At 40.0% G+C, this 14853-nt stretch overlaps 1 protein-coding gene across 1 annotated transcript in view; it reads left to right on the top strand.

Annotated features, from left to right (window-relative positions):
• The window catches only part of LOC118372878 (BTB/POZ domain-containing protein KCTD16-like), an 89929-nt gene extending 75287 nt beyond the window's left edge, over positions 1 to 14642 (top strand). Inside the window, exon 2 of the mRNA XM_052529460.1 lies at positions 7317 to 14642. Within this exon, the coding sequence (XP_052385420.1) occupies positions 7317 to 7774 (458 nt within the window). The 3' untranslated portion in view covers positions 7775 to 14642. The remainder of the gene's footprint in view (positions 1 to 7316) is intronic.
• The last annotated feature ends 211 nt before the right edge of the window (positions 14643 to 14853 follow it).

Raw genomic sequence — 14853 nt, 5'->3', positions numbered from 1 at the left:
TTCAGTGTAGAGAACTAGAGTTCATTGTCGTGTCATGTCTGTAATATTTCTATCTCAGGTTGTCACTCACAACCATTGTTAAAGGTCCAATGCAGCCAATTTGATCTCAATATCAAATCATTTCTGTGTAACAATTAAGTACCTTACTGTGATTGTTTTCAAAATGGTCAACTAGAAACAAAAATAGCTTCTTAGCAAGTTACTGTGATTGTTTTCAAAATGGTCAACTAGAAACAAAAAGAGTAAAAAATGACTGCCTGATGATGTCAGGCCAAAATTCTATCCCATCAAACAGCTCTTACACTAAAAGAACATTATCATAATTTTAACAATTTCAATCCCCGTAGACAAACAGCTGATAATTCCAGATTTGAATCTGAGAGAAGACTATATAGGACCATGCCATGTGTCTTAAACACTGTAAAAGTTGTCCAAGGTGTCTGTCAACACCCGGTCATTTCTCTAACAGATTGTAAGAAAATAATAGCAGTACAGTTCCTAACTTCTGTCCCCACAACCAAGTCCAGGGTTGGGGAGTAACGGATACATGTAAGGGATTACAAAAAAATGGTAACTGTAATTCGTTAAATTACAAAAAGATATATATATCTTTTGAAAAACTAGATGATTACCCTGAGGATTACTTTTAAAATCAGAAAGGATGTTTGTAAAAAATAAAAATAAACATTCTCAATGACATTCAAATCAGCATTGAAAAAGGCGCAAGTTTAAGTTTGTTCCAATACACAAATATTTTTTTTGTAAGCTACAGTCCAAGCTATGTTTTCCAATGGTGCGACTGCTGTCTTCCAACTTGAATAAACGCTTGGAGGTGAGGATGACAGCAGTGGTGTAGTCTACGGTGATACGGATATCACTTATTATTGATATCTACATAGTGCATTGATGTGAATCACACAGCTGTTCTCTCATTTAGCTATTTGCTCCTTACGGATTGTGGTTGTTGTGGATGGCTGTTAACAAATCTAAATGTGTATTTGAACCCAATAATGGTTGAATTCAAGACGTTTAAGCTGCCTATCAATCGTTGTTTTTCCAAGAAACAGCAGTGGACAAATGCCAGTGCTGCAAAAAGCCTATGGAATAACAGCTGCATAGTGCCGATCATGGAATAACAGCAGCTGCATAGTGCCGATCCAAGCCTATGGAATAACAGCTGCATAGTGCCGATCCAAGCCTATGGAATAACAATAACAAGCCTATGGAATAACATAGTGCCGATCCAAGCCTATGGAATAACAGCTGCATAGTGCCGATCCAAGCCTATGGAATAACAGCTGCATAGTGCCGATCCAAGCCTATGGAATAACAGCTGCATAGTGCCGATCCAAGCCTATGGAATAACAGCTGCATAGTGCCGATCCAAGCCTATGGAATAACAGCTGCATAGTGCCTATGGAATAACAGCTGCATAGTGCCGATCCAAGCCTATGGAATAACAGCTGCATAGTGCCGATCCAAGCCTATGGAATAACAGCTGCATAGTGCCGATCCAAGCCTATGGAATAACAGCTGCATAGTGCCGATCCAAGCCTATGGAATAACAGCTGCATAGTGCCGATCCAAGCCTATGGAATAACAGCTGCATAGTGCCGATATGGAATAACAGCTGCAAGCCTATGGAATAACAGCTGCATAACAGCTGCAGCCTGCCTAGTGCCCCTATGGAATAACAGCTGCATAGGAATAACAGCTGCATAGTGCCGATCCCAGCCTATGGAATAACAGCTGCATAGTGCCGATCCCAGCCTATGGAATAACAGCTGCATAGTGCCGATCCAAGCCTATGGAATAACAGCTGCATAGTGCCGATCCCAGCCTATGGAATAACAGTGGGGCTTTTATTGCTCAATCTAATTGATGCTGATAAAAGAAAACCCATAGGCCTAATGGACACTTGCTCAAAGTCACACACGTTTGATAGACTTAAAGGGACAATCTGTAGATGCTACATCCATTTTTGAACTTATAAATTATATATATCCAGAATGTAACTCATAAATGCCTCGTGTGTTACACTGTCACACTCCATGAGAACCCAAAATATAAGCTTGTCTTTCTCCAATGTTTGTAAACATTGTAAATGTAAACAAACACTGTATACCCTCATAACATGGTTAAAACAACACTTTTTATATCATGGATGATTAGTCCTTGCATCCATAGCTCTGTCTATTCATCTGAGATATGTTCCTCCAAGTCCATCCCTCAGCTTTTTACCTAAACAGAGGAGGGGCAACCATGTTGTTATTGTTTCATCAATGGATTTGCCCTTTATACAGCTGCATATTATCAAGATATCAGTGTCACCAACAAAAAGGTCAACAATAGGCCTATAGCAAATGCAGCATGTGGCATTCATTTTTCACAAGGAAATAAGTAACAAGTAAACCAAATGCATGCTTTTCTACCGTTCGCTACCTGCACCCGCACGCCCGGCTAGCATCACCACCCTGGATGGTTCCGACCTAGAATATGTGGACATCTATAAGTACCTCGGTGTCTGGCTAGACTGTAAACTCTCCTCCCAGTCTCATATCAAATCAAATCATCATATCAAATCTAGAGTCGGCTTTCTATTTCACAACAAAGCCTCCTTCACTCATGCCGCAAAACTTACCCTCGTAAAACTGACTATCCTACCGATCCTCGACTTCGGCGATGTCATCTACAAAATAGCTTCCAATACTCTACTCAGCAAACTGGATGCAGTTTATCACAGTGCCATCCGTTTTGTTACTAAAGCACCTTATACCACCCACCACCGGCTGGCCCTCGCTACATGTTCGTCGCCAGACCCACTGGCTCCAGGTCATCTACAAGTCTATGCTAGGTAAAGCTCCGCCTTATCTCAGTTCACTGGTCACGATGGCAACACCCACCCGTAGCACGCGCTCCAGCAGGTGTATCTCACTGATCATCCCTAAAGCAAAAACCTCATTTGGCCGCCTTTCCTTCCAGTTCTCTGCTGCCTGCGACTTGAACGAATTGCAAAAATCTCTGAAGTTGGAGACTTTTATCTCCCTCACCAACTTTAAACATCTGCTATCTGAGCAGCTAACCCATCGCTGCAGCTGTACATAGTCCATCTGTAAATAGCCCACCCAATTTACCTACCTCATCCCCATACTGTTTTTATTTTATTTACTTTTCTGCTCTTTTGCACACCAGTATCTGTACCTGCACATGTTCATCTGATAATTTATTTGGGTAATCCAAAAGTTACGTGGCTGATTACAATTTTGGACAGAGAACTATTAACTGTAACGGATTACACTCCCTATGCATGCTGAGGGACACAATTAGTCTCATAGACATAGTAAATGTAAATCCAGGACACTAAATGATATGTTACATTTATACGTTTGTGTATGGTTGACAGAAAGTTACTTAAGACAAAAACTAAAGTAGGATGGTTCGGCTTGTTCCAATCTCATCACAGACAACTTTAGCATTTGACTTAATTAGCAACTTTGTAACTACTTGCTACTTCTTAGCTACTTTGCAGCTATTTAGCATGTTAGCTAACCCTTCCCCTAACCCTAACCTTAAACCCCTAACCCCTAGCCTAGCTAACGTTAGACACCTAGCTAAAGTTAGCATTAGCCACGAGCTAATGTTAGCCACAAAAAAATTGGAATTTGTAACATATCATTCGTTCTGCAAATTTGTAAGATATTGTACGAATTTCAATTCGTAACATATTGTACATTTTTTTTTTTACACCATATGAATTGTAATTTGTAACATCATCTCAGCAAAAAAAGACACGTCCTTTCACTATCAACTGTGTTTATTTTCAGCAAACTTAACATGTGTAAATATTTGTATGAACATAACAAGATTCAACAACTGAGACATAAACTGAACAAGTTCCACAGACATGTGACTAACAGAAATGGAATAATTTGTCCCTGAACAAAGGGGGGTTCAAAATCAAAAGAAAAAAAGAAACCGTCAGTATCTGGTGTGGCCACCAGCATTAAGTACTGCAGTGCATCTCCTCCTCATGGACTGCACCAGATTTGCCAGTTCTTGCTGTGAGATGTTACCCCACTCTTCCACCAAGGCACCTGCAAGTTCCCGAACATTTCTGGGGGGAATGGCCCTAGCCCTCACCCTCCGACCCAACAGGTCCCAGACGTGCTCAATGGGATTGAGATCCGGACTCTTCGCTGGCCATGGTAGAACACTGACATACCTGTCTTGCAGGAAATCACGCATAGAACGAGCAGAATGGCTGGTGGTATTGTCATGCTGGAGGGTCATGTCAGGATGAGCTTGCAGGAAGGGTACCACATGAGGGAGGAGGATGTCTTCCTTGTAACGCACATCGTTGAGATTGCCTGCAATGACAACAAGCTCAGTCCGATGATGCTGTGACACACCGCCCCAGATCATAAAGGACCCTCCACCTCCAAATTGATCCCGCTCCAGAGTACAGGCCTCTGTGTAAACATCACCCCTGGTGAGACAAAACCGTGACTCGTCAGTGAAGAGCACTTTTTGCCAGTCCTGTCTGGTCCAGGGACGGTGGGTTTGTGCCCATAGGCAACATTGTTGCCGGTGATTTCTGGTAAGGACCTGCCTTACAACAGGCCTACAAGCCCTCAGTTCAGCCTCTCTCAGCCTGTTGCGGACAGTCTGAGCACTGATGGAGGGATTGTGCGTTCCTGGTGTATCTCGGGCAGTTGTTGTTGCCATCCTGTACCTGTCCAGCAGGTGTGATGTTCGGATGTACCGATCCTGTGCAGGTGTTGTTACACGTGGTCTGCCACTGCGAGGACAGCTGTCCGTCCTGTCTCCCTGTAGCGCTGTCTTAGGCATCTCATAGTACGGACATAGCAATTTATTGCCCTGGCCACATCTGCAGTCCTCATGCCTCCTTGCAGCATGCCTAAGGCACATTCACACAAATGAGCAGGGACCCTGGGCGCCTTTCTTTGGGTGTTTTTCAGAGTCAGTAAAAAGGCTTCTTTAGTGTTAGTGTCTTAACGACCATTCCACAGGTGCATGTTCATGAATTGTTCATGAATTGTTTATGAATTGTTTAAAACACTAAGCTGTTAGTGTCTAAACAACCATTCCACAGGTGCATGTTCATGAATTGTTTATGGTTCATTGAACAAGCATGGATGGGAAACAGTGTTTAAACCCTTTACAATGAAGATCTGTGAAGTTATTTGGATTTTTACGAATTATCTTTGAAAGACAGGGTCCTAAAAAAGGAAAGTTTCTTTTTTTGCTGAGTATATCACACAAAATTGATGATGGACATCCACAAATTAATACATACCATACAAAACTTAGAATCCTAGAATCCTGGCACATAAAGACAAGAGATATCTGTGTTCTTCCCTCCCTGGCACATAAAGACAAGAGATGTCTGTTGCCTTCCCTCCCTGGCACATAAACACAATAGAAAGAACCCAACCCGCATGTCAGATGTCAGCCTAGTATTCACAGTCCTCCAGTGAGTAGGGGAAGATGTGTTGTGCTGTCAGTGGTAATTACAGGTTGCATGCCAAATGGCACCCTATTCCCTATGTAGTGAACTACTTTCGACCAGGGCCCTTAGGGCAGGCAGCCATGGAGTTTTTGTGTGGCTGCCGGAGTGGCTGTGACTGAGGGCGTTTCGCTCCATTTCTGTCACAAGATTTGATGGCATGCCCTATTCCACAGAGGTAGCACTCGACTGTGTGCAGCTATGCACTGGTTATACTTAGATGACAGTGAGTGTTGGAAAACGACATCAGAACTCCCTGAAATCTGACTGCAAATAATATCGTATTTATATGACCGTAATTACTATATAGTTTTATAGCCTACTGTGAATGATTCATGGTGGGTCTTGTGGAAAGACTGGGGTATAAAATGAATACATGTAGGATGTATAAATAGATTCTCGTCATGCTAGTAAGTAAACAAACTTAAACCACTGTTGATGCTTAGATTAATAAAAGCTCAATGATATATTTGCCAGTAGATACTTTGTATTTATGTTAAATGCTGTGCTGTACATAAAATGAAACTGTTGGATTAAACTTGATGAAAAGAAAATGTGTGCAAAGCAAACGTGTTTCAAGAGGCGATGTCTTCTTCTTGCTAAATTGGAAATAAATTCATAGGCAATAGCTCCCTCTTTATTGAATTATTTAAGAGGTAACCATGAAACATAAATAAGGCTTGGTTTATATGCTACCTAAACGTTACAGCTGAGAACACTATACAACCAGCAATTTCTTACATAACATCACTTCCTTTGAGTTATATTTTTTGGGGGAACAATTGAAGCACACACACAAAGTTGCATGCAAACAATAGCCAAGTGTCAAAGGAAGTTACCAATGCACGGTTGAGTCTGGGGCTGGTGAGTGTGCTGTCTGCTTCAAACACATCTGAGGAAGATTCAAGATAAACAGTCTATAGACTATCCGACCCACCTATTGTGACTAAAACTTCAACAACTATTGTCTGGATCTTTGATTCTTATGTAAAGCAACCATGTCATTCAGGAAGGGACATTGTTCTGTGACCTTCTTTTGTCTATTATTCCTCTTCCTCTGTGTCAGAGATTACTTCACTTCTTTGGTGTGTGTTTATTTGTTTAGAGTCCATTTCTTTGTCCAAGGACAAGCCATGTTTTAGGTGACTCAATTTAGATAAAATGTCATGCTCACAGGTTTGCCATATGTAGTGACAGCAGCATATTGCCAGCGCCAAATTGACCTTGTTATTGTGTTGTATTTTGTTGCTAGACCTTGTGCTAGACCTTGTTGCTTGACCTTGTTGCTAGACCTTTGCTAGACCTGCTAGACCTTGTGCTAGACCTTGTGCTAGACCTTGTTGCTAGACCTTGTGCTGACCTGTGCTGTAGACCTTGTTGCTAGACCTTGTGCTAGACCTTGTGCTAGACCTTGTTGTGTTGTATTTTGTTGCTAGACCTTTTGCTAGACCTTGCGCTAGACCTTGTGCTAGACCTTGTTGCTAGACCTTGTGCTAGACCTTGTGCTAGACCTTGTGCTAGACCTTGTGCTAGACCTTGTTGCTAGACCTTGTGCTAGACCTTGTGCTAGACCTTGTGCTAGACCTTGTGCTAGACCTTGTTGCTAGACCTTGTGCTAGACCTTGTGCTAGACCTTGTGCTAGACCTTGTTGCTAGACCTTGTGCTAGACCTTGTGCTAGACCTTGTGCTAGACCTTGTGCTAGACCTTGTTGCTAGACCTTGTGCTAGACCTTGTTGCTAGACCTTGTGCTAGACCTTGTCTCACCGTCTTTTCCCTCTGTGTTCCAGGTGGCACCTCTCGGTGGTCCTCCCCACCCTGTGACTGCTGCTGCAAGAACCACAAGGGTGACGGAGGGGGCGAGAGCGGCACCTCCTTCAACGAGCTCTCCACCTCCAGCTCTGAGAGCCAGTCAGAGGCCAGCTCACCCCAGGGTACCGTCATCTGTGGGCCAGTCAACCGGCAGTCCCACTCCCATGTCCAGACCCTGGACCGGCCGCTGAAGAAGGGCCCAGTGCAGATGCTGCAGCAGTCAGAACAGCGCAGGAAGAGTGATCTCCTCCGCACGCTCACCACTAGCTCCCGAGACACCAGCACCTGTAAGAAGAGGCCAGCTAAGGAGAAGATCACCATTGAGGAGGAGCTGGAGAAGTGCATCCAGGACTTTCGTAAGATCAAGATCCCTGAACGCTTCCCGGAGAGGAAGTACATGTGGCAGGCGGAGCTGCTGAGAAAGTACCGTCTCTGAGACGGAGCCAGGCTAGCTGCTGTAGGAGTCACAAAGACAAGCATAAAACCATGACTGTTTAGCTAACTGTATGTATTGTATGTATGTAGGTATTGTATGTGTGTATGTATGTATGTAGGTATTGTATGTATGTATGTATGTATGTATGTATGTATGTATGTATGTATGTATGTATGTATTTATGTATGTATGTATGTATGTAGGTATTGTATGTATGTGTGTATGTATGTATGTAGGTATTGTATGTGTGTATGTATGTATGTAGGTATTGTATGTATGTGTGTATGTATGTATGTAGGTATTGTATGTGTGTATGTGTGTATGTATGTATGTAGGTATTGTATGTGTGTATGTATGTATGTAGGTATTGTATGTGTGTATGTATGTATGTAGGTATTGTATGTGTGTATGTATGTATGTAGGTATTGTATGTGTGTATGTATGTATGTAGGTATTGTATGTGTGTATGTATGTATGTAGGTATTGTATGTGTGTATGTATGTATGTGGGTATTGTATGTGTGTATGTATGTATGTAGGTATTGTATGTATGTATTCTTACCCCTTGACTTATTCCACATGATCTTATGTTACAGCTTGAATTCAACATGGAATAAATGTATTTTCCTACCCATCTACTCACAATGCCCCATAATGAAAAAGTGAAAACATGTTTTGAAAATAAAATACAGAAATATCTCATTTAAATAAGTATACACACCTCTGAGTCAATACATGTTAGAATCACCTTTGGCAGTGATTAAAGCTGTGGGTCTTTCTGGGTAAGTCTCTAAGAGCGTTGCACACCTGGATTGTGCAGTATTTGTACACTATTCTTTTTTAAATTCTTCAAGATCTTTCAAGTTGGTTGTTGATCATTGCAGGTCAAGTCTTGCCATAGATTTGAAAGCAGATTTAATTCAAAACTGTAACTGGGCCACTCCAGAACATTCACTGTCTTTTTGGTAAGCAACTCTAGTGTAGATTATGTTATTGTCCTGTTGAAAGGTGAATTTGTCTCCCAGTGTCCTTTGGAAGCAGACTGAACCAGGTTTTCCTCTAGGATTTTGCTTAGCTCCATTCTGTTTATTTTTTGTCCTGAAACTCTTAAGAGTAGTTGTCAGTGACTGTTCTCAGTGTTGTGTTGGATTTGCACTAAAAATAACGCTTTGTATTCAAGACAAAAAGCTTTAAAAAATTGTCACATTTTTTGCAATTTTACTTTAGTGCCTTATTGCAAACATGCATGTTTTGGAATATTTTTTATTCTGTAAAGGCTTCCTTCTTTTCAATTGGTCATTTTGTTTTTTTTGTGGAGTAACTACAATGTTGTTGATCCATCCTCAGTTTTCTCCTATCACAGCCATTGAACTCACCATCGGACTCATGGTGAAATCCTGAGCAGTTTCCTTCCTCTCCGGCAACTGAGTTAGGAAGGACACCTGTATCTTTGTAGTGACTGGGTGTAAACATCATCCAAAGTGTAATTAATAACGTCACCATGCTCAAAGGGATATTCAATGTCGCTTTTTTTTTACCAATAGGAGCCCTTCTTTACGAGGCATTGGAAACCCTCCCTGGTGTATGTGGTCGAATCTGTGTTTGAAATTCAATGCTCAACTAAGGGACCTTACAGATAATTCTGTGTGTGGGGTACAGAGATGAGATAGTCATTCCAAAATCATGTTAAACACTATTATTGCACACAGTCCATACAAGTTATTATGTGGTGTTTTAAGAACATGTTTACTCCTGAGTTTATTTAGGCTTGACATAACAAAGGGATTGAATACTTATTGACTCGAGACATTTCAGCTTTTCAATTCATATGTAATAATAATAATTCCACTTTGACATTATGGGGTATTGTGTCCATTTAATCCATTTTGAATTCTGGCTGTAATATTTGGAAAAAGTCAAGGGGCGTGAATACTTTCTGAAGGCACTGTATGTATGTATGTATGTATGTATGTATGTATGTATGTATGTATGTATGTATGTATGTATGTATGTATGTATGTATGTATGTATGTATGTATGTATGTATGTATGTGTTCACCACTGCCTCGGAGCGTCTACTGTATAACTTATGCTTTAGGTTCTGGATGGCTGTTCTCAATGAAATAATGACAATGGACAAAAGACAACTTTCTTCCTCAAACGCTTACTCTCCAAGGATATATCTGATGGCACAGTTTTATCAACAATCTTTTAAAAGCACTAAAGAGCACAATTGGTCTGTGCGTGAGATTGTGTTACACACATTGATGAGTTTTGACCCCATGATGTTATTGGTGCAGGAGCTGCATTCAGATGGCACGGAGGTCGAAGATAAATGTGCATCAGAATGATAAATTATTCATGCTGTCCCGACAATGCTCTTTCTAAAAATACCTGCTGCCAGAGTAGGTAGGATGAATAGCTGGTTCGATTTCAACACTTTCAGGAATGCAGGAGACTCCAGAGGAAGTATGGGATTTTTTCACCACTATTCTTTAAACTCCCCCAAGTATCAAACTGATGGCTAACCTCCCAAAATGGATACAGCCATAGTCAGTTGGCGAATTTGAAAAACACCGAAAGATATATCAAAACAGCTTTCAGATGGAAATGGACACACATTAAGATGTTCCTTAAGGGGTCGTGAAGAAGGAGTTTGTTTTAATGAGATACAAGTCAAAAACCAAGAAACAGGATTGAAAAGAGAGGCGTAGTCCTGTGAAGGTGCACACACACGCACACACACAGACCGACACACGCACAGACACAGACCGACACACACACACAAACAAACGCACACGCACACACGCACATGCACAGACCGACACACACACACACACACACACACACACACACACACACACACACACACACACACACACACACACACACACACACACACACACACACACACACACACACACACACACACACACACACACACACACACACACACACACACACACACACACACACACACACACACACACACAGGCTTATTTTAACAATGTATGTGTGACTTGAGTGCAGAAAAGAATAGGCAGGATAGCATTGCTCAACATCCCATGACAGGTTGATGGTTTCTGTTTTAATTGTTGGCATGCTGGTCAATAGATATTGATGATTAGGTGCTGGGGTACATTGATGAGTGCAATAGACATGGTTGGGGACATCCTTGCAGAAATTGATGAGGCTTGTAGGTCATTGATGAGGACATGCTGCTCTTGTTTTCACTGTATACCACATCTAAATATTATGTTGCAATTTAGTCACAACACACGTTTGTTATGTGAGCATTTCTTTTTTATAATGCGCAATAGAGAATTAAAAATGACAAAGCACAGACATTTTCTAATCATTTCCATAATAATGCCATTATTTTGTGTAATATTACATACAGTATAACTGATATAATATGGCCAAACTTTGCAAATCTTATTTTGTTATCGTGAGATACAGATACAGACTGCATGGTCTATTTAACTGCTGCTGCAATACACTTCAGTTCTATAGAGCTAGTCGCTAAAACGTTCAACGCTAACTGAACAACAGAACTATGATGTGCATCATCAACAATCTGTACTAGATGATGGTGAGCTGTTTGGGCACCTCGTCACTCTCCTCAGAACCGCTCTTCTGGATATACTTTCACTCTAGCGCTGGATTCAAAGGTCAAACGGGTGACGATGTTCTCGTTTCTTCAGCCTGAAAAAGATCTATATTTAATTCAACAGCATGATCAATTGTTGAGCTTTCAATCATTTCCACTAGGCATTGCTACTGAATGTTGTACTTTTCATAGTGACTTCACAGTTTTAGCTTATTGCTTATTACATGTCTTTGTCTGTTTTCAAAGCGTTATGACGTGAAAGGATTTGGATATTACAACAGGGATGTTATGAATATCATGAAACCCATTCAATATATCTGCTCATCAAACACTGAAAGATATAGGTCTTCGATACAATCAAATCTTCAATGCACAATTTTAGGGGATAGGGAATTTTAGAGCATTTTCAAACACTTATTTCAAATACAATAAAATTGTCAACTACTTGTCTTTTCAAATAAATTATATCTGATTTCTTACTTAAAATGTATGGGAAAGTAATTAAAATATTTGAAATAGTATTTCAACCCAGTTCTGATCAATAGTGATAATTGATTCAGATCTCATGAAAGATATGGGTTGATTAAAATAACACCAAAAAAAGACAAAAGCAGAAATCGTAATTTTTCTTTATTTGATGCAATATTATATTTATTTGTCTCGGTCGAAAACAGTCTCTATTTGTTAGGATCTTTTTAGTTGCCCCTGCATTGCCCATTGTATGTATTTTCCAGAATGACTATCATGGACATTATACATTATAATGAAATACTCAGCACAAATATCAAATATAGTTGTTGACTTCCTATACAAAACATATTTGTTTTCTTGTAAAATAACATGAACAATCCATCCATGCATTTTGACTACTATTCAGTGGTATGGTTTAGATCTCTATCCAAACAGAGGATTGGAAGTTAATACAGTACACAATGTGGTTTTCCCCATTTAGATTAATTTTCTATCAAAATATTCCATATGCCATTGAGCAGACACTTATATCCAAAGCAACTTACAGTCATGTGTGCATATATTTTATGTATGAGTGGTCCTGGGAATCAAATCCACAACTCTGGTGTTACAAGCACCATGTCTTATCAACTGAGCTACAAAGGACTAACTTCATTCCAAAGTATTTTATGTTGTCAGTTAAAAAGGATAGATTCAGAATCTTTCATATGTAAATATCATTAAATATGTAAATATCATATTCTAAGTAACCCTAAAATGTACTATATTTTATATGTAAATAATGACATCCATCAACAAGCTGTAAAATTCTCAACCCTGTGAGACCTGAATGAAAGTCTGCATAATACAGCAGACTGATGTTAATGTTGTTATTTTCATTATACCTGAAGAATCATAGTGGGAGGTGTCTCACACTGGCCTGTGCATAGTCGAATTAAGCAATAAGGTCCGAGGGGGTGTGGTATATGGCCAATATACCACGGCTAAGGGCTGTTCTTATGAACGACGCAACGCGGAGTGCCTGGATACAGCCCTTAGCCATGGTATTTTGGCCATATATCACAAACCCCTGAGGAGCCTTATTGCTATTTTAAACTGGTTACCAATGTAATTAGAGCAGTAAAAATACATGTTTTGTCATATCAATTTCAGCCAATCAGAATTCAGGCCTCAAACCATTCAGTTTGTAATATGCTGTAACTGATGATGCAGTGAGCGTAACACACTTTGTAGGCTCTCATGAGTAGCCCTGTTCCAGGAGAGTCTGCAAGGTGGTTTTGTGTTACTTCCACAACAGCAGAGCCTATAAAGAGGATTATTCAGCATGTTAAACATTCAACAAAGATGGTTATACGATGGCGATGCAAAAGTGAATGCTGCCCATTTTGCAGATGTAAATATGGGATAATTTCCTTTGTGTGTTTGTCAATCTGAATACTGTACATGTTGGTTACAACCAGAGTCACTGAACTGACAGTGAGGACCTGAGTGCAGTTTTTGTTCAGTGTTTTAAAAAACATGTTCCTTTGAGTTGATTGTATATTGTTTACCACCACCTTACATCACCTTACTTACTACTTCACTGGGCTGCAGGTAGCCTAGTGGTTAGAGGCAGGGTAGCCTAGTGGTTAGAGGCAGGGTAGCCTAGTGGTTAGAGGCAGGTAGCCTAGTGGTTAGAGTGTTGGACTAGTAACTGCAAAGGTTGCAAGCTCAAATCCCCGAGCTGACAAGGTAAAAATCTGTTGTTCTGCCCCTGAACAAGGCAGTTAACCCACTGTTCCTAGGCCGTCATTGAAAATAAGAATTTGTTCTTAACTGACTTGCCTATTTAAATAAAGATTAAACTAATGCCCAGTTCAAAAAGATTAGTCTTACTAAGTACTCTAGTTTACAAGTTCTGGAAAAGAGCATAGTGGAATGACAAGACACACGGTGGCCTTCAAATGGAGCTTTTTTGCACAATGTTGGCTGAATTATATTGTACATAACAAGAAAGTATTTGAAAAAGATAAACCTGTACATACTCACGTAATGCACACTATATGGTAACATAATCATAGATCAATCAGAGAGGATTGTATTTGAATATAGTTGATAATGAATTAATGATCAGAAATAGACCCTTCTCAGTCCCAAAACAAACAAAAAAATAGAATATTCAGACCGTGCCATTTTTAAAACGTCTATCCTACACAGTTTGAGGTATCAATTATGAAATTAACGCAAATGCGGATGGATCTGTTTACCGTCAAAAACATATATTACAAGAGAGAGGGAGATTAAAGTATGCAATTTTCTATTTCAGTTGGAGCGATCGGTCTGAGACTGTTTTCTAGCTAGTTATACACAGTGGTAGAGCCCTTGTTCTAAGTGAATGCAAGTCCTGTAATTTTGGTTTTATTACACGCCCTTCTGAATCTGTGATCCATAAAGAAACCCACAATAGACTGAAGCAGCCACGATAGACCAGCACATAGAAACAGAGTGTTGTTTGGTGTTGTTTTGATTACAAAAAGGTCAGAAACATTGTGAGCATGTTGGTATAAGAATTACTGAAGATAATTTAGTCTGTTATTGTGAACATGTGAAAACTGAAATAATTACCAAAAAAATACTTGCAAAAAAAGATAAGCACAAAAGTGTGGATTGTGTCTGCTGATGTTTCTCCACAGGTGTATAACGTTATGAATTAAAGACAGTACCACTTCACCTGAAATGTCTTTAGATACAAGAATAGGAATTTTGAAAATGTACTTACATCCAATAAAAAAACATTATGTACAATGAATGACCTGTTGGTTGGATTTCTTCTCAAGTTGTGAAAAGATAGACTACAGTACAATGCATTTTTCTCAAATATTTATAATGCAGAGCCGTTAAAACAAGAGTGGGTTTGCTGTTCAGTCAGATGTGTTGGTGTCAGTGGTTGGAACCAAATGACAATTTGGTGAATTTTGGCCAATTCCTCTTGACAGAGGTGGTTTAACGGAGTCAGATTT

This window comes from Oncorhynchus keta, chromosome 11, assembly GCF_023373465.1.
Source record: "Oncorhynchus keta strain PuntledgeMale-10-30-2019 chromosome 11, Oket_V2, whole genome shotgun sequence".
Classification (NCBI taxonomy): Eukaryota; Metazoa; Chordata; class Actinopteri; order Salmoniformes; family Salmonidae; genus Oncorhynchus; species Oncorhynchus keta.
The sequence above is the reverse complement of the archived record's forward strand: the minus strand, read 5'-3'. Positions and strand labels throughout refer to the sequence as shown.